Here is a 21,224-nt window from a genome sequence, read left to right as displayed (position 1 = left end):
CGACCACACTAATTTATATACCACGATTCGCTTCGGGAGATAGTATAAGAAAGCAAGCAAGGAAGGAAGGAAGGAGGAAAAGAAAAGAAAGGATGAAAGAAAGAAAGAAAGAAAGAAAGGAAGGAAGAAAGAAAGAAAGAAAGAAAGGAAAGAAAAGATTCTCTTGAAGCTTGAAGAGAAGTCTCTCTCGTATTTGCAAGGGTCTGCCAATCACCTGTCTTCTTTTTGTTCCAGAGTCTTCCTGGTTAGAGAGAGCAAAAGCAATCCTGGGGCCTACGTCTTGACTTACAAGTACAGCGACAAGGTCTTTCACGCTCAGATTCAACCGGTAAGAGAATAAATACTTTTAACTACACACTACGTCATATTTTAACTGTATATCCTAATATATGAATATATCACTCACCAATAATAACAATTAAAAAAATCGGAACAATATTAATCCAGATATTATTAATCGACATGAAAAAACTAAAATATTTGAAATAATTTCAGGTATACGACGAGAGACGCAACTGTTGGCTCTACACGTTAGACAAGGGGGCTACGAAATTTTACGATCTCTTACAATTGGTCGAATTTTACCAATTGAATTCGGGTTCTCTGCCAACTCGTCTAACCCATTACGTTCAAACTGGTGTACCAACACCAATACCAAGGCCCGAAGATGGAGGTGCATCACCGTCACCTGCTGACGCCAGTCAAAGATTCAGTGTCAAGACAGAATCAGCGAGTATTTGAGTATAGGAGAACCAGCGACCCGTTGCTGTGAACGTCGAACATGTCCCATCGTCAACTACAACTAACAGAATCGTTACCGTTCCTTCGGATATTGATGATAATGACAACAACGAGGAAAATCTTCTCGTTAATAATAACAATAACATTAGGAATAACAACAACAGAATCAGCGTTGTATCAGAACCAAGAAGGGCTACGTTAAATGGTACTCCAACGGTCATAACTGTTGTAGACGTCATAGAAAATCATCATCGATTGGAACGACGTCAACGTTACAATTTAAACGATGACAACAACGTGCACAAATTCAATGCTAACTTTCGACACCATCAACAACAACAACAACAACAACAACAAAGACGTTCGAATACACGATCGGGTTGCTGGAATCTCTGCCTTTGCAGTTACAAGTGGGACTTGTAGCTTAATTATTCTTAATATATTTAATTCACTGAATCTTCAAACAACCCCAAACGTCACTTTTGCTATCATCTCTGCGACGATACGTCCATGTCTCCCCCAGTCTCCATTTTGAGGAAAGAACGCTAAGAAGAGGATTCATATTTTTGTTTGTTTTTGTTCAAGAGGCTCTCCACTCAAATCTTTCAAACTTTCTGGAACGAGTTTGATTGATTCCTGTGTTTATTAATTATAAGACGTGTCGTCGTATGTTATAATTGGGGGATGCAAATAACACCGTTTTGTTTTTTTTTTTTTTTCTACGAACGATTATAACTCGATGTTTTAAAATATCGATCTTTCGACCCTCCGTCAATGAAGAAGAAAAAGAAGGAGAAAAAGAAGAAAAAGAAGAAAGAAGAAAGAAGAAAAAGAATCAATAATAATAATAACTGCGAATTTATTCGTTCTTATATAAATATATGTATAAATTTACATACATATATATATATATATTTATATATGTAATTAATTTTGTCTTCTAACGAGACGAAAAGATAGAAAAAGAGACTACAGATGATGAACGTTCGTACGGATAACGACGAACAGGATTAATTTCGTTTGTTTGTTTTTATTTTTAATCTTTTAATCTTTTAATCTATATATTGGGGTTATTCTATAATTGTAATTTTTTTTTTTCTTTTCTTTTTTTTTTCTTTTATCGTTTAATAGTCGTCTCGGTTTTTTTTTTACGATTAATTTCTCTTCATTTCTAAATCCACCCCCACCCCTCTTAAAATGAGTTTATATAAGAAATGTATACGAAGAAGGGAAGAGAAGAGAAGAGACAATTTTGTTCTCTTTAATGAAAATGAAAAAAAAGAAGCATTTAGTGTTTATTAATCGAAGATACATCGTTGTGTGCATATTGTATCAATGATTATTATACATTTCTTATAATTATTTTTTGGATTTTCTTTCGCATGATTTAACCAATATATTTTCTTCTCTTTTCTTTTCTTTTCTTTTCTTTCCCCCCCCCTCCCTTTTTTTGTACTTTAAATTATTTTTCTTTTCTTTTCTTTTTCATCGCATTAAAAAGTATTTAAATATTAATACAATACGTGTGTGTAGATACATAATACCATTTATTATTTGTTTTCCAATGATTTTACTCGGACGTGTTTAAAAAAACAACAATAAGAAGTTTTATAAATTTCTTTAATTGAAATCAAATGAATGATATAAACAATAATCAACTATCTTAATCTTTATTTCGATGTTGTATTTATTATTACTCGTCTGGGTTATTTTTTCAAATGCCGAACAAAATTTGCAGTTTAATATGAACAACAACAACAACAACAACAAATAGCTGTATTTTAATGAAAAGAAAAATAAGAATAAGAATAAGAAGAAGAAGAAGAAGAAGAAGTAGAAGAAGAAGAAAAAGAAAAAAAAGCAAATACGTGTGACACTAGCTAGTATTGCTCCTACTTACAACTACATGAACTTTGTAAGAATAATTACACATATACATTTTCACATTTTTACATATTTAAAAAAATAACACACATACACATACACACACACATACTACTCGTACACGCGATACACATACGGCGTGTCCGTTGGAATTCGTTCTTCGAGACGAGGATTGAGATTGCTCGAGGAACGAACTATTATATTCGACGATCGTTATTGTTATATGCTTTTCGTTAAATCAATCATTCGATTAGATAATAATTAACATTTGAAAATGATACTAATCATTCTTAATGATCTTTTATAACATCAACATTTATATATATATATATATGTAAATGTACATTATTATTATTTAAGATACAATTTTAAATTCGTCAATTCGAATTTCATTTTCATATTTGAATTTATATAGAATATTTTTCTTTTTTCTTATCTTTTTATTATCAATCGAAACATTTCTTTGAATCTTATATGTCGATTAATGCAACGGCGAACCGATAGTTTTTTTTTTCTTTTTTTTTTATTACAATCGATAGATCCATTTTTTTAAATTATTCTATATGACGTATATATATATACACATATTAATAATATTAATAATAATAATTTTATGACAGATATTTTCTCACATGACCTTTGATACATTGATTAATTTTTTAAATATGTGTTTTTTATTTCCTTTTTTTTTTTTAAATATTTATAATTTATCATAATTTATCACTCGCGCGCGAAAAGAATATAAAAAGAAAGGGAAAAAGGAAAAAATAAGAAAATGAAGTTGAAGTATTGTGTTCTAGGCATATTAAAAAAAATTTGGATTCGTTACGAAAATTCGTTACGAAAATTCATTAAAAAAATGATGATCACGATAACGTGAAAAATGTAAAGATCAAGCAAAAGAAGAAGAAGAATCTAGTAATTTGCGTTATTAGGAATATAAGAATGCGTATAATAATTAATATAATAAAGTAATAAGAATAATATATTTCTCGAAAAATGAGGGGAAAAAAGATAAAAAAAAAAAGAAACAAAAAGAAAAATTTTTTCGAGAACGCGAAGAAGCCGCTCAAAAATTTTGTTCCATATGCCGAACAGAATTTTTTATATTCGCAAAGAAAAATCAGAAAATAAATATTCAATTAAATTTTTGCGTGATAATTTATAATAAATAGAAAGAAAAGAAAAAAATCGATAAAAAAAGACGACGACGATAAGCATATTACTTTATACGGACTAGTCGAATATTGACAAAATTTGACTGTGGCCGAATTTAATTTCGTGAATGATAATTTGCGAGCGATTTCTTCCAAAGACATGATCTCATACGTTACATACAATTTTTTGGACGCGTTGCGTGGTTGTTAATTAATTAAATGCGAGGTAGGAGAAGAAAGGGGTTCAATTAAAATAATTAAATAAATTGCATTAAGAATGTGTGAACGACGAATGATAAGAAGAAAAAGAAAAAAAGAGATCGGAACGAAAGTGGAGTGAATAGAATGAATAAAGATTCATGTATGTGTATGCGTGTGTGTATGTGTGTGTGTGTAAGTGAGTGTGTGTATGATGTGAGATAGAAAAGGAAAGAAAATGAAAAATGATGCGAGTGGGTGAGTTTTGTATGTGCGTGTATGGTGTGTATGGTGTATAAGCATAAAATTGAATGAATTTGGATAATATTGAAAGAACGCGAAGAAAAGAATGAAAGAGAGATCAAAGAACAAAGAAAATCTATTTAAATATAGATATATCTATACATATACAATATATATATATATATGTATATGAATATTCTAAATTATACGTTTTATATAATCGAGAGTAAAAAAGAAAGAAAGAAAAGGAACATTTAAGTAATAAAGATGTACGATCGACACACAATAATAATAATACTACTAATAAATAATAATAATAATTAATAATTAATAATAATAATATTAATAATAATTAAAATAACATTAATAATAAATAATAATAGTAATAATAATAATAATAATAATAATAACGACTTAGCGCAAGTCATCGAAAAATCAGGATAAATAATCGATCATTAAATTCAGAATAAATTTCTGAATAATATATTATTCGATTTTCGTGAATGCGTTAAAAGTCGTGTTAGAAATTAAGCATCGTAGGTGGGACAATTAAAAAATAATCTGAAAGAAAGAGAAAGAGAGCATATGTCTGCGTGTGTGTGTGTGTGTGTCTTTGCGTGTGTGAAAAAGAGACAGAGAGAGAAAGAGAGAGAGAGAGAAAAAATTTTTTTCGGTTTAAAGTGATATAAATAATTATTTTTAAAAATAATAATAATAATAATAATGAACACAAAAAAAAGGAATAAGAAGGAAAGAAGAAAAAAGATTTAAAAGTAAGAATAAAATTAAAGTAAATTAAAGTAAAATGAAAGACGAAGGAGTAGGTGTCTTACGCGAACATATTAATTATTATTCATCAGAGAGAGAGAGAGAAAGAGAGAAAAGAGAAGAGAAGAGAAGAGAAGAGAATCACCGATCCTATTTGTACCTACTTTTTAATAATATTATATTTTTTCAATGATTATTTATTTAAAAACTATCGCCGTCGAACTGTGACACTCCGTACGTGTCTCGCGAAATAAATAAAAATCATATATAAACAAATATATGATAATATGATGCTAATAATGATGATAATGATGATGATGATAATGATGATAATGATGATGATGATAATGATAATAATAATGATGATGATTCAACAACAAAGAGATATAAAAAAAAAAGAGAAAAAGAGAGAGAAAAAAACAAACAACAAATATAAAAACAAAATGAGAGAAAGAATGATTAGAAATTAATCCCGTATGATGATGATGATGATGATGATGATGATGATGATACGAGAAAAGGACTCCGTTATATGAGAGAAAAAAACATCTAACGATTAAAATAAAAAGAAATAGAAATAAAAGTGAAAGAATGAACACAATTGTCGGAAAGGATTGAGGATAAGGAATAACAGAAGAAAAAAATGAAAAGTAATTAAGAAAATGGTAAAACAACAAAACAAAAACAAAAACAAAAACAAAAAAAAAAGAAAAACAATAAACAATGGTAAACGAACCAGACACTTTGTATTAAGTTCTTAGAATAGTAACGCTTAAATAGAACTGATTATAAGAAATATAAAGGGAATCTATCGTGAATGGGTGTAATTCAAATGAAATACTATACTTTCAATTGATTTAGTAGAAAAAAAATCCTCCGTCGGACGGTAACGATGATTGTTGTCGGCCTTAGATTATGGCAGATCTCTTCGTCCCAATTCGTATATTTTTATGTAGAGATGAATTTTTAAATATCACGTAAATACCGTGAATATTAAAAAACAAAACAATACATTTATGCAAACACGCGTTCACAATTAACCAAATTTGAAATTCCTTCGTAGAAATACTAATCTCTCCCCTCCCCCCATTTTTTCAAACTTTTTGTTCCTCCTTTGCTCTATCTATCTTTAAATACATTTTTTTATCTATTTATTTATCAATCTTTTTCGTTTGCTTTCTTTTTTTTTAGTTCTTTTCTCTCCTCTCGTAATTTTCTCTTTCGTTATATATATTATTTATAATTTTATTCTTTTTTTTTTTTTTTCATACATCCACCATTGTCTACATTGAGTTTTAGATTTTTATAGGAGCGAGCTCGAAATTTTTCCTCTCGGCTAGAAAAAAAAAGAAAGAAAGAAAGAAAAAAAAAACTGAAAAAAAATAAAACAAGAAAAAATCTTCGTAGAAAAAAAAAAGAAAAAAGAGATACACACCCTCGCGTTCGGCCTTTCCTGTAAATATGTCTATTTAGGCCAATCTCCCGTTCTCTTATTCTAATTCCTCTCCTATTCCTAATTCTCGCTCAAAAATTTTCTTTTCAATCGAATATCTTTTTACTTTGTTTTTTCTTTTTTTTTCTCCCTCTCAAATCCTCCTCTTTCCGTAGTTCCGATCATTTGAAAATCAATTTTGATAGCGGTCAATCAATTTTGATTATTCATGTCGGTTCACGTGATTCTAATTACCTCCACAACACCCCAACCCCCACCACCCCCTATCTTCACGTTCGGATTTGTGTGCGTGTGTTTATCTTTCTCTTTTTTCTTTTCTTATCAATTTAATTTTTTTATATATTTTTTTTTTTTTAATTATTATTTTTCTTCTATTCTCATTATTCACCCTGATACATAAAGATTTTTCAGTCAAAAAATGTTTCTTTTGGTATTGTTTTTGTTTTTGTTTTTTTTTTGTTTTAAGAACAAATCGTTTTCATTCGAACTGGACGAAGCGATCGTTTCTCAAACGATCCGGGCGGTGTCTTATCGGCGATTTAATAAGAATAAACAAATCATTAATTAAATAATAATAATAATAATAATAATATAATAATATAATAATAATAATAATAATAATAATAATAATAATAATAATAATAATAAAAGAAGGAAAAAAATAACAAAAAAAAAGATAGCAAGGAAGGAAGGAAGGAAAAGAAAAAATAATTAACGAGAAGCTATAAAAATAATATTATTACGATTATTATGATTATTAATGATTACGATGATTATTAACAAAAAAAAAAAGAGAAAACAGGAAAAAACGATATAAATTATTATAATAAAAAAAAAAAGTATATTTTGTATTAAATGTAGTCAACGAATTAATACGGCAAACGCGGACAGTGTGGGTCCCGTTCGGAGACTGACAAAATGAGAAAGTAAAAAAACGTAAGCGTTAAATTTTATCTGCGATTTCATCGACGTCTGTTATGAGGAACAAATAAAAAGGATAATTAAAAAAAAAGGTAACGGAAACTTTAGACCTGTGTGTTTTCATTTCTATCCCCGTGTGTATGCGCACCGATTGAAAAAAAAAAAAAAACACAAACAAAAGTTCCTCTCTTTTCTTTTTTTTTAGTTTCTTTTTTTACCTATCGGCACACCTTTACCTTATTTTTTTTTTCTCGTTTTCTTGCCTCTTTTATTTTTTATTGCGTAAAAAAAATTATTACAATATGTGTTGTAATAATATGTTGTAATAATGATTACAACAGGTACTATACGTTGTAATCAGTTTTTTATTCATGCTTTGCAATCAATTATTTTGGCTTTGGTATTTTTAATTGATGAAAAATAAAAAAAAAACAAACAAACAAAAAAGGTAGTGAAACAGTGAAATGTTTGTTGATTATTTTTACACGATTTGTATTTTTTTTCTTTGTGTTTCATTTTTAGATGTAAAAATGTTGTAATTATAATAATAATAATTGAACAGACGTCGATGAAAATAGAAATAAATCGTACTTTTTTTTTGTTGTTTTTTTTTGTCTAACATGAAACAATTAAACGGGAGCCCAACTAAATTGCATTTACCCAATTAATTCGCTGACGATCATGACGACGATGACGATGACGAAGACGACGACGACGATTATGACGTAGGACGAAACAATGATGTAATAAATATTACGAAGAAATCGTAATAAGCGATTTCCAAAAAAAAAAAAAGTAATATACAAAAAATATAAAACGAAACGAAAGTGTGATAAAAGAGTAGTTGCAGTCAGTTCGCTCGCTTTCATCGAGATTTAAACAAGAAAAATCCTTACAGTGATGGGTTCCTAGTGATTTTGTATTTCTAAATAATCAATGTGTTCGTGTGATCTAATTACGAAAGAAAAAAAATCATGTTTCATAATTAATAAAAATTGTATGTACGGATGGATAATTACGAGGATAAATTAAATGAGAAAATTGAAGAAAACTTCATTTGATTTATATTGGAATATAAATGATGAAATTTTTTTGAATTACTTGAATTACTACATTCCGATTACATACTTAACATAATTATTGACACACGTATAATCAAGTACACAAACGTGTGTTTGTATATACATTTTTATATATATACGACTTAGATGTTTATAGAAAAAAAAAATTATTTACGTAAGAATTAATGGAGAAGAAAAAAAAACATCGGAAACTTAGTAGGTGTGTGCACGATGCATATTTTCGCGAAACCCATCTACAAAAGGATTTTTATAATAAATCTCGTGAAAATAAACGCGAGCGATACTAATCAATAAAGCTTCTTATCTCGCACCATTTTGTTGTTTTATTATTTTTTTTTTTTTTCATATTTTTTCTTTTTTCCATTTAAATCGCGCAGCTTTTTAAATAAGAAAAAAAATACAACAAGCAATCGTGAAACTCAGCGTTTAAAAATCATATATATATAAATATATATAAATAAACATATAAATGAAAATAAATATATAAAAATAAATATACCGCGTTGCAATCGAAAAAAAGAATAAAAAGATAAAACAATTCGCTTGTAAAAGATGAAGATGAAGATGATGAAGAAGAAGAAGAAGAAGAAAACGTGAGAAAGTAAAAAAACAAGCGAATCGGGAAGAAAGAAAAATTGTTAGAATGTAACACAACCGTAATAATGTGCATGAGAAAAATTACACACGCGAATAAAAGAGATTGAAAGAAAGAAAAAGCAGAAATGTGTGAACCTTAGGATGAATGTTCGTGCATACAAGCAAGCAAGCAAGCAAGCAAGCAAGCAAGCAAGCAAGCAAACAAGCAAGCATGCGTGCGTACATTTGTTTATGTTAGTTTGTTATGTGTATATGTGTGTGTGTGTGTATGAAAGAAAGAGAAAGAGAAAAAGGAATCATATATTAAGCATTTAACGTTTAATTTTATAATGCATCAGTATTAAAAGCGGGTGTCGAGACCATGGGATATAATAATTATGGCATATAAAAATCGAGGATCCTAAATGATAAGCAATGAGTAAAAATAAAAAAGGGAAAGGGAAAGGGAAAGGAAATTAAAAAAAGAAAAAAAAGAACGATTACACAATGTTAAGTAAAAGAAGGATCATCGTCTCCCATATGGGTGCTTTTCTCGTAGATCTTACAATTAAAAATACGTTCGGATGATAAACGAGAATTATGACGAAGCGAAAAATATAACGCAACGAGAAAAATATTAAGCGTGATATATAACGTGTATGTATAAGTGTGAGTGAGAAGGAAAAAAAGGAAGCGCGAAAACGAGAGAATAACAACAGCAACAACAATAACAACAATAACAACAACAAAATCAAATAAAATAAAATAAAATAAATATAACAGAATGTAATAAACGCGTTGATTGATTAAACAAAAATATTGAGAGGAAGACGGAGGGGGGGAAGATCGATTACAGGGTGTCCATCCTAATAACTAATAATATTTAAAGAAATAAATAAATAAATAAATAAATAAAAAAAAAAATACTTATTAGAACGAGATACTTAAAACTTTTCACTTAGGACAAGAGAAAAGGAAAGAGAAGGGCGATAGAGAGGAGAGAGAAAAAAGGGGGCCGATGTTTAAAATCATCGTTCACTAATAGGCGAAGTGAAAAGAAGGAAAAAAAGAAAAATGAAAGAAAAGAAAAACACAATGAATAAAGTATCTATATATATGAAAGAAGCGCACAAATTCGGCGTTATACACTTATAGTGATCTAGAATTTAGATATACCGGGAAGGGAGGGGGTGGGTGGGAAAGGGGAAGGAAATTTCAATTTTTTTGTTTCTCGAAAATGAGAAAGCCCGCGTCGACCAAATTGATGAAACAAAAAATAAAAAAAAACAAGATTCAAAAAAACAAGAAAATATAAACTCGACCGGAATATAAAAGCTTTGGCCCTAAATATGTTACCGCCAATATTCGTTTTTCTTTTCTTTTTTCTTTTTCGTAACTTCTTTTTACTTCTCTCTTTACAAAGAATAAGAAAAAAAAAAAAAAAAAAATCTATCGTAACCCCTTCGCACGCGTAATTGTAGCAGTTGTCTTCTAAATAAAAAAAAAAAAAAAATAATAAAATCGAGAAAAATTTAATATACGCGTTGAGGGAAAAGAAAAGTAAGGAAGGTAAGAAACAAGTCTTTTTAAAATTTAAAAAAAAAAGAAGAAAAAACAAAAAAAGTAAGGAAATAAAAAATAGATCATTGCGTCACCCTTTTGGATCGAATTTTCTTTTGCAATAAACTTTTCTTTTTTTTTCCACCTTTAGAGAGAGAGAGAGAGAGAGAATGAAAGAATTTGTATCAAAAGAGAGAAAATTTGCGAACAACCAAACTCTAGTTGAAAGTAAGAATAAATTAATCGAATCGATTGGATCGATTAATTATTCGAGGATTAAAAGTTAAAAATAATTGTAACGGAGCGAGCGGCAAAGATATGAATTTCGAATGACGATGAATAAAATAGAAAAAGAGAAAAAAAAATTATGGGAAATGGAAAGATAAAAAATGTAAGAAAGGAGAATAGGTTAAAACTCTCGGTGCTTTTTGATCATCGTCGGTCGCCTTTAACAACGATGATTAAACACGACGACGAGTAATCGAACGCGAAATGAAGAAAAAAAAGAAAAGAAACAAAAAAAAGAAAAGAAAGAAGGTAAAAAAAAGGAGAAAGAGAAGTAAATAAAAGAAAATAATAAAAAACAACACTTTGCAACATATCCTCATCCCTTTTCGCGCAGGCAATAAAATAAACTCGTTCGTTTCCTTCGAAGCCACGATATTAACCCGCAATAACGTAAGCACCTGTAGCGCCGCGAATTCGCGAAGATTATTGTTATATCTTTGTATGAACATTTAATACGCAATAAATAATGTATATCGTCAAATCAGATCAAAAATATGTTATTTCTGTAATTTTTTATTGTTCCTCATTTATTTCAGGACTTCTCAAAGATATGTTTCATCTTGACGACCACCATCCCTTTTTTACTTATGATTAGATAACATTACTATACATGAGTTTTTTTATAGCAAAACCGCAGTTTACTATAAAAGACTATACTATAATTAGTATAAAATATAGAAAAAAATATAGTAATTATACGGCAAAATAAATTGACTCTAATTCGCATTTGATTTTAATTTATTATACCCCCGATCACTGACTCTACAACAAATTCTAAGATTTTTACAATTTTTATAGATATTTGGATAGAATTTTCTAAAAATATATTTTATATTTTGTGTTTGTACATGTGCCTTCAGAAATGCATGTATATATATATTTTTAATAATAGCCATTTAAGGTACACTGATGTAAGAAAATTGAAAAGGATTGAAGTTAATCCAACGATGATCATCTGTAACAAAAAGAAGAATATATTAATCATACAATCAATAAACACAAGCCTAAAATACAAGTCGCCAAATTAGCAGATGCACATTTTTAAATTTAATTCCTTATTCTTTTTATCAAATCTCTATTTCAAGTTGCATAAAATTAAATATAAACGCGTGATTTTATGTTGTAATATATAATAATTAAGAAATTGGAAAAGCTTTAAATATTACGCGTTACAAAAAAAGAAAATAAAATCTACTTGAATAAATGTGTGTAGGTATTAATTTTTAATACCGCGTTCTTTACAAAAAATAATTCCAAATACAATAATATTCTATAAAAGTTAAAAATTTTAAAGACAAAAAAGGTCAAAGAAATTATTGTGATGTTTAACAAACGTTAATTAAGTTTAATATCTAAGAAAACGAGAATCTAAATAAGTTTTAACTCTATTAACTAACAAAAAACTTGTGCATCTTTTGAACGATTCAAGGATGAGTTTGGCGTAACAAGGAGATGGAATGGTCCATCATCTCCAATTACAACTATAAATTATTGACGAGCAAAAACACAATACAATAAAATATAAAATACGACTAAAGAGCTATTCTCGAAAAGTTCAAACTTGCTGTTGAACCTTTGAAAATAACTCAATAGTCTATGTAGTTGCCCTCTTCAGCCACATTTAAGTGGGGGCCTCTTCGGCATTAGCCTCTTCGGCATTTAGCCTCTTCTTTCTTCATTCCCTGAAAACTGCATTGGACATTTTCTACGTGCGAGTAAGATCTTTCATACTACTTTTGCAAATCAACTCGTATTTTTTGATGATTTAAATTCTCAATTATTAAAAAATTATAATATATTCTCTGCTCACTATATATCAAAACTCGTGAACCATCAATGAACTTAGAGTTCATTGCATAATATTACACGAGCACAATTAATCAAACGTCCAAGCAGATAATTATCGATGACCTAATAACACGTCGCACTTTTAATGTTAAAAAATAAATAGAATTGAAATAATAATGCAATAAATGTTATGCATTTTCTTGCAATATTTTCATTTCATTCATTCGTTATGTTGAAATATATCAAATATTACTAATTGAGAAAATCGCTATAGTGCGAAGTGCTAGTTATAATACTTAAAACAAAGTATCAAGTTCATCAAAGTATTTGCGAATTTGTTCGAGTCTATTTCTTTCGAGATAGAATTGAAATCGAAATGAATCTTTCAAATCGTTGCGAATCCCTTTGAATCTCATGATACATAATAAAGACTACAGAAGAGTCACAAAATAAGTTTACAAAGCAAGCATAATAGAATGAAAAAAAAAATTTTTTTGTTACAATTCTGTATAAACCAATAGGCGAAATTTCCACTCCGGAGTGGAAGCAAACCTCGTGCCTTTCCTGGATCCTACATACTTAAAATTAAAGTTTTCACATTCGCTCAAAGAAGTATGCTACCTGCCTGTCAATTACCCATATTTAAAAAGAGCAAATAAACATACGTACCCACCCACTCACTCCACGATTCTCTCACATACCACCAGGGTGCAAAAGCCTAAACTAGAGAGCATGCCCCGGGGCACCTCCGACACCCTAGTTCAACGACGTTTTCTAAACTTATATGCTAATGGGTATACGTACTTTTTGCTGTAATCGTCTGCCAAGGCTAGTGATTATTGCAATAATAACTAAAGCAAAAATACTGGTACATACAAGTATATATCAGCATACTAGTACAATACAAGCATTGTCAAATTTCCACAAATAAATGTGGGAAGTCTACTATTCAAAACGATTCGAAACAAAAAATAAGAAAAATTTAATATAAATAGAAAAATACAACCATGTGTATTTTTCATATCACACCTAACTCTGGGTGTGCTTCACTAAGTAGTATTCTAAGTGATAAATAATGCATTAATTAAAAATTATCACGAAACGATGTACAGTACACACTACCTAATACGCACATACAGGTGTAAAGTACATCGTGCAACCACTAGCACAAGGACAGCCGCCAATAGGGGATAAACTTAAAACTAAACCTATACTAACCGTTTCTCTCTCACCCATACGAGTAGCACCTGGGCACACGTATAGATGAGAACGCAGAAAGTATAGGGGGGAGAAACGGGAGATTAGTACATTAGAAGCTGAAAATCCTGATCTAAAAAATATGATTAAAAATACATAAATATCTTCTTCTTCTTCTTTCTTTAGTTTAGGCAAATTGCCTGTTTCGTAAGACGTTTTTCTGCCTATTGCACTGTTAAATTGTCGCACCATCGTTTTCGTGGGCGTCCCGTGCTTCTGCGGCCTACAGGTGACTTATCCCGTGCAATTCTGACAATTCTTCCGTTGTCCATTCTGTTAATATGTTCGTTCCATTCTTTTTTTCTTTTTAGTATCCATTCGTTGATGTTTTCCACTTTGCATGTTCTTCTTATATCTTCACTTCTCTCTCGATCCAGTAGTGTTTTCCCAGCTATTCTGCGAAGAATTCTCATTTCGGTTGTCTCTAGTAACTGTTTCGTTTTCGCCGTGTCTGGTCGAGTTTCTGCGGTATGTGACATAATAGGTCTTACCATTGCCTTGTAGATTCTTGCTTTGGTCTCTATGTCAATGTTTTTGTTTCGCCATATTGTGTCATTCAAACAACCCGCTATTCTGGATGCCTTCATTGTCTGTTCTCTTACCTCTGCTTCAACATCACCATATCCTGAGATTTCTATTCCTAGGTACTTAAATCTCATTTCCTGCTGAATAACCTTCCCTTCAATTTCCAGTTTGCATCTTAACGGCGTCTTTGATGTTGTCATGCATTTAGTTTTCTGGGCCGATATTTTCATGTTGAATGATTTGGCTATGCAGTTAAATCGGTGTAGTAGACGTTGTAGATCATCCTCATTTTCGGCCACTAATACAGCGTCATCAGCATAGCATAGGATGGTTATTTCTTCGCTGCCCATTTTATATCCTTTTAGCAGTCTTACGTTTCTTATTATTTCGTCCATAATGATGTTAAAAAGCAGGGGACTTAGGGAATCCCCTTGTCGGATACCACGACCTGCATCAATCGGTTCAGTCAAGGCGCCATTTATCTTTGCTTGGATCTTATTGTTTCTATAGATGTCCTCTATGGTCTTGATAAGATTGTTCGGAATTTGCCGGTTATAGAGGAGGTGTATAACATCCTTTAGCTGCACTCGGTCGAATGCCTTTTCCAAATCAATGAAACACATATAAGCTGGTCTGTTGTATTCAATTGATTTTTCTGTTATCTGTCTTATGATGAAAACCGCGTCTGTGCACGATCTGCCTGATCTGAATCCCTGCTGTTCGTCTTCCAGATTCGTTAAGCTGTTAATTTTATTCGTTATAATCTTTGTCGTAGTTTTAATGAAGTGTTTAAAAGATTGATTCCCCTGTAGTTTGTAGGCAGCTTTTTGTCTCCTTTTTTAAACATAACTATAGTTGTACTAGTTCGCCATTCGTCAGGTATTTTGTGTTGGCATAATATTTTTTGGATTAGGAATGTTATTTTGTTGTGAGACGTTGACCACCATATTTTATTAGCTCGTTTTGGATGCCATCTTGCCCTGGGCTCTTCCTATTCTTTAGTCTTCGAATAGCTGTTTCTACATCACTGGACTCAATTTGTATGTCGCTTCTGGTTATTATTTCTGGCGTATTTAGTTCCGTTTGAGGTTCTTCTGATTTATAGAGCTCTGTTAAGTAGTTAATCCAGGTTTCTCTTGTGATCTGATTTGTTTCGATCATTTCGTTGACCTCCTTTCTTTGATTTCTAATAAATCGCCAGATTTGTTTTTGGAGTCCATAGAAGTCACTCTCCATTCTTTTCGAAAAAGTCTCCCAATAATGTTGCTTTGTTTGCCTTACTAATGTCGCTGTTTGATTCCGGATTCGTCTATACGTTTCGTATGACTCAGGTGTTCTTAGTCACATAATTACATAAATATATAATATATAAATACATTTTTAAAAAATCATCTAAGCGACTAAGGACTCTACTATTTATTTGATAAATAATGACTTTGAATATCTTTTAATATCTTGTAATATATTTCAAAACCTCGGATGACTCCTTTCATTAAGTTGGCTGTTCTAATAAAAGAACTGGGCTTTGAGCCACCACTTAATTGCTAGAATCTATCCGTCGCGAATGAGTTTGTCTTCTTGCTCATTTATTTATAATATCGAAGTATCGATATATTAAAATTAATCGCGATTAAATAAACTAAGTACGAAGCAATGCATGTAAGACATTTATTACATGCTTTTCTGGACGAAAACGAGTAAATAAATGCTCGATTTCATCACTACTAACCACGAACAAAACACGTAATTAAAATGAAAGTGCATTAATTAATTACATTATTAATTAAATGAATTTAACCGATGAGACAAGAAAACCTATCCAAAACTAATAAAACATACAATACAATACAATATAATATACAATTTTCATGAGTAATTCCAAAAGAAGAATTACTCATGTGCTCGTCACTAATTTATTGGAATAATTACAACCAGTAACTCGTGCCGATTAGGACCTTTCATCCTCGACATGATTGAGCACCGGAGGGACTTTAAACTTTTTGACTCACTGCGTAAGAAGTTCTACGATGGCTCCAAAACACTCCTACTTCGCAGCAAGTATTGTAGTTTGACGATCGAAGAATGCCTCGATTTGGTATTGAAGAAAATCCATCCAAGATCCATCCAAGATCCATCCAAGATCCATCGAAGATCCATCGAAGAATTCATTCCACATCTTTGCAAAGTGAGGAAATCCATCGTCTTATCTGTAACATAAAATAGAACATAACGATAAGTTATCTGCAATATTATCCAAAATCATATTAAAATAAAATCGAATAAAATGTAAGTAAAAATAGATACTTACAATGCATTCCAATGAGATGAAACTCAATTGTACCATGGCGATGCGCGTGAATCTAAAAACGCGGTATAAACGAAAATAAGAAACTATAGATGAGTTTCTTATCGCGAAACCGAAATTAGATTATGCGACGAACAACACTGATTCTAATTCGCGTATGATTTTAATTTATTATGCGCCCGATCACTGATTCTACAACTGCTTCCAAAGACTGCTTTGCACACAGTCAATGCAAGTTTAAAATTCTTCATTGATGCACTGAATCTAATACGCGAACAGTCTGTGCGACTGTTTTTAGATAAAAATACAACTTTGATCGTACAAATTCTAATACAATTACTGCTTTGGTTGCAGTTAATTTAATATATAAATTTCAAAAATAACGCGAACACGACGGAATTGAAATAAACGAACGAACGTGTTTCTAATCCGTGATTTTAATTATATGTTTAAGCGATACAACACTCCCGAATATTGCTTCACGCACGATTGCAATCTGAAACAGAAATAAAAAACGATACTATTAATATCATTACTATTACTGAAAACCATTAAAATGTTTGTGGAATTATGAGATACAAAAAAAAACTTACTTCGAATCTTCAACGATGAATGCACGATGGGTCTCCTACCCTTAGGATGACGATGACAATGCACTAACACTGATTCTACAACTGCATTACATGCAGTTAATTCAATTAACACCAGATTAATGGACTAACAATAAACCAATTTGACTCATATCGAATTTCTTTGCTACATATGCTACATATATATAAAATTTTAATATTAGTTTTTTAAAATATACGTTGATTTTTAATACCATAATGAAATATATGTAAATATTAATTCCTCCCCTCTACCCATTTCTTCATGCAAACAATTTTTGTAAGTTTTTAAAAAATAGTAAATGAAACAATAATGAAAAAATCTAGTGTTAAACGAATTTCCAAATGAATTTAATTAATAAATTGTAACACTATTCCAACGATGATCTGAAACAAAAATAAAAACAAGATTATATAGACCATTGTTATAAAAACATTATTATAATTATTGAGAAAATGTTTTATATAAAAATTGACTTACATTTATTCTTCAGTGATGAATGCACGATGGGTATCCTACCCTTAGGATGACGATGAGCACACGTTTAAACCGAATAAAAGAAACTTACGGAGTTTCTTTACCCGAAAAAACGAAACTTTTACATACGGCGTACAACACTGACTTTACTTTCCGATTCTTTTATATTTTATTTTATCGATGCAACACACGAGTACCTCATTGCCTACGCGCTCGATTGCAATGATGTTCTGAAACAGAAAAAGAAAAAGAACAATTAATTTCATCGTTATAATAAAAATCCATTAAAGTTATCATAGAAGTGTTTGATAGAAAAATATACTTACTTTTAGTCTTCATTGATGACTGCAGGATGGGTATCCTACCCTTAGGATGACGATGAATAAAATAAAATTAAATAAAACTCTGAAAAGCTGAAACATACTAAAAATTATATTACATACAATTAAATATTACAATATTTCCTGAAATCATTCCTGAAGGCATTGCACACTTTCAAAGATATTTTATCAGAAAGAATCAATATAAATTCAAGCAATATTAATTGCCTTAATCTCACTACTTCTATAATATTACATACAAAGTATGTAATGTTATTTAAAATATTTATTAAAAATTTTTTAAGTTATAATATATAACTCAATAAAGAGTAATCTAAAAAATAAAACGTTTTTATACTATTTTATCTAATGAAAAACTTATTAAAGTATTTAATGTTAGAATGTAGAAGTATTAAACGTTAGACAACGTTAGAAATAAAATCAATAAATAGTTTAATACGTCACGTTCGTTAGATCATTACTCGTTGAAGGACGGAAGGGGAATGAGATCTCTCTGCGTACATCTCTTAGAAGTGTCGAATGCTCGGTGCTTGGCTGTTTACGTTTCGTATTCGGCGGTTATTCTTCTCTTTTCACCTCGAGAAATTCCTGGAATATACGTACACATTCGTTATTGCCTGTAGATCGAATGTTTTGTTTTCTTATTCTCTCTCTCTTTCTCTCATTCTCTTTCCCACTCTTTTTATACATTTCTATATGGGTTAAAAAAAGAATAACGCTTACCTCGATGAATATGAAGATAAAAAAGAGTAAACACAATTGTTAGACTGAGTATATGTATTCCTACTTGGCTCTGCTAATGCTCTGTAACCTAAAAAAGGAAAAAAAGATTACATTAGTATAATATAAAGAAAATCAAATATATGAGTGTGTGTGTACGAGCGGTTAACCTATACTTATGTATATATGCCTGTATGTGTGTGTATGTGACAGGAATCGAATTTAATACGAAATACGATCTTTGAAGATATAATTATGAAAAATAATTAATTAGAGCATCATTATAGATGTTAATAAGTATCGATACCGTGAAAATAAGTTGGAAATTAGAAAAAACTATTGTTAAGTAACATTGGTGAAATTGACAGGAAGCCGAGATACATCGATGTTATATTCTCACAGATATCCTTCGAACTTTTTAATATTTCCTTTTGAAAACACTCACGTATGAAAATCTTGTGTGTAGCTATCGTTTGATATATAATAGAAAAGTGTAAAATATTTTTTAATTACCTGAGATTAACGGGACGACGTAGCATCCGTCCGATCTCCAGCACCGACGCCGCGGAAAAGAAAGAAGAATAATCAGCAAAGAGCCCTGATTGGCTGATTATCTTATTTCAGAAGATAAGTGACCAATCAGAAATTCTCAATTACCATATAGCAATGTATTTCGCGCACACAAGCTTGCCCCGTCACACGTACGTAGCTCGCATTTCTTCATAACCACGCTAGTCAAGCTAGATATGATAATTTATTTATTAAATAAATAAAAAATTTATTCTATTTTTCTATTTAAGGTACAAGTATCTTGTTAATATTTAAAAAAATAACGAAAAGAATAAAGACAATATGCACTATAAACCTTATCACACCGCACAGAAAAACATACATAATTTATTTATTACATAAATAATATACATGTTTTGTGTATCAAGTACATACATTAAAGAAGAGTTTAAAAGATTTTAAAATGAATCCAGGCAATTTTTTTATGGTTTTTAAACGAGCAAACACCCCAGCTTTCTTCCATCATAATGGTAAACTTTAATAATTCACATTTTCCATTGGTATATGGTTTATTAATTGTTTGAATATATTGATTGTATAATTGTTTAGAGAAATGTACTTTCTTTTTTCATTTACATATACGTGTACATTACGTATACATTAACAATTATTTTAATACACTAATGCACTTCTCTTATATTGCAGCTAAATTTTATCCTCGAAGTCATCACTGCGCAGGAGCATTAAAATAATTACATAAAAATTAAAAGAATACTAAGATGAGAACGATATAATCTTAAATTTATGGATTAGATTGATTATTCACTTTATACATATGCGCAACGTTCGCAAAGTCATATAAACAACATCTAATAAAAGTACTTTCATAGAGGACAACGTCTCGTTTCAACGGTGAATTTCGAAGGGGACGGTACATAGATCATATATTCCGATCTTTTAGACAACAATAGACATTCCTATCGATTATTTAACAATTATTTTAATATTCTAATGCAATCTCTTTATATTTCAGATTGTTTAAACACATATGTACTGGTTTAAACATTACATACTTATTAACATACTTTGAATATAAAATAATTTTAATGTGATATTTTTTTGGATAAAAATTTTATTATCCAAATTCATCATTGTACAGGGACGTTAAAACAAATGTATATTAGTTTAAACAATTACATAAAAATTGAAGGAATGTTTATATCAAAACGTTGCAATGTGATTAAGTTTTTAGTGTATATTGTCTGTATCTTACTCGTTATTTTTTGAATATTAACAAGGAACGTAGAAGCCCGGATAGCTCAGTCGGTAGAGCATCAGACTTTTAATCTGAGGGTCCAGGGTTCAAGTCCCTGTTCGGGCGATTTTTTTTTAAGGTAGCAGGTAGGTACTCCTATACGATCCCGGTGGAGAATAGACCTACTTCAGGGATGCGACCCCCTGCCTACGCAAGCCTTGGATTATCTCCCAAGACCATATAGCCCAATGAAGTTTTTCCAGAATGCCTTAATTTCTTCCATAATGCTGCAAACTTGATATAAGGGTAATTTGACGACGCTGAATCGAATGGTGCTATTTTTTTTGCAGTTTGACTTCAGCGTCATAAAAAAACGTAAAAAATAGCCTTATCTTAGAATCTAGGCATTTAATCGAAAAAAGTTTCAAACAAAAGTTGTAGAGAAATGAAAAATACTAAGAAAATGTTCTAAGGTTTATCTTCTTATTTGCAAAAATAAGCGAGAAAGAGTGGTAAAAGTAATTGTAAGAGTGGGGAAGCAAGTCCCGCCTCTCAGTCGGCTTTTA

At 30.3% G+C, this 21,224-nt stretch overlaps 1 protein-coding gene, 1 long non-coding RNA gene and 1 other non-coding gene across 3 annotated transcripts in view; 2 read left to right on the top strand and 1 right to left on the bottom strand.

Moving 5' to 3' along the window:
- LOC122521893 (growth factor receptor-bound protein 14-like) overlaps positions 1-1,303 on the top strand; it is a gene marked incomplete in the record, with an annotated part of 392,400 nt that extends 391,097 nt beyond the window's left edge. The window contains 2 exon segments of the mRNA XM_043642631.1: positions 235-328; positions 496-1,303. Of these exon segments, the coding sequence (XP_043498566.1) occupies positions 235-328; positions 496-741 (340 nt within the window).
- A 17,297-nt stretch (positions 1,304-18,600) lies between these two features.
- On the bottom strand, positions 18,601-19,448 carry LOC122521892. Its single transcript, XR_006304948.1, has 3 exons — positions 19,407-19,448; positions 18,897-18,984; positions 18,601-18,761 (listed from the first exon to the last, which is right to left on the bottom strand). It is a non-coding gene; the product is annotated as an uncharacterized LOC122521892 (long non-coding RNA).
- A 1,263-nt stretch (positions 19,449-20,711) lies between these two features.
- Trnak-uuu lies at positions 20,712-20,784 on the top strand. Its single transcript has one exon. It is a non-coding gene; the product is annotated as a tRNA-Lys (tRNA).
- Positions 20,785-21,224: the final 440 nt, after the last annotated feature.

The sequence above is a fragment of the Polistes fuscatus genome, unplaced genomic scaffold (assembly GCF_010416935.1).
Source record: "Polistes fuscatus isolate 324 unplaced genomic scaffold, CU_Pfus_HIC Scaffold5, whole genome shotgun sequence".
NCBI lineage: Eukaryota > Metazoa > Arthropoda > Insecta > Hymenoptera > Vespidae > Polistes > Polistes fuscatus.
Note: the sequence above shows the minus strand (reverse complement) of the source record. Positions and strands in the feature narration are given on the sequence as shown.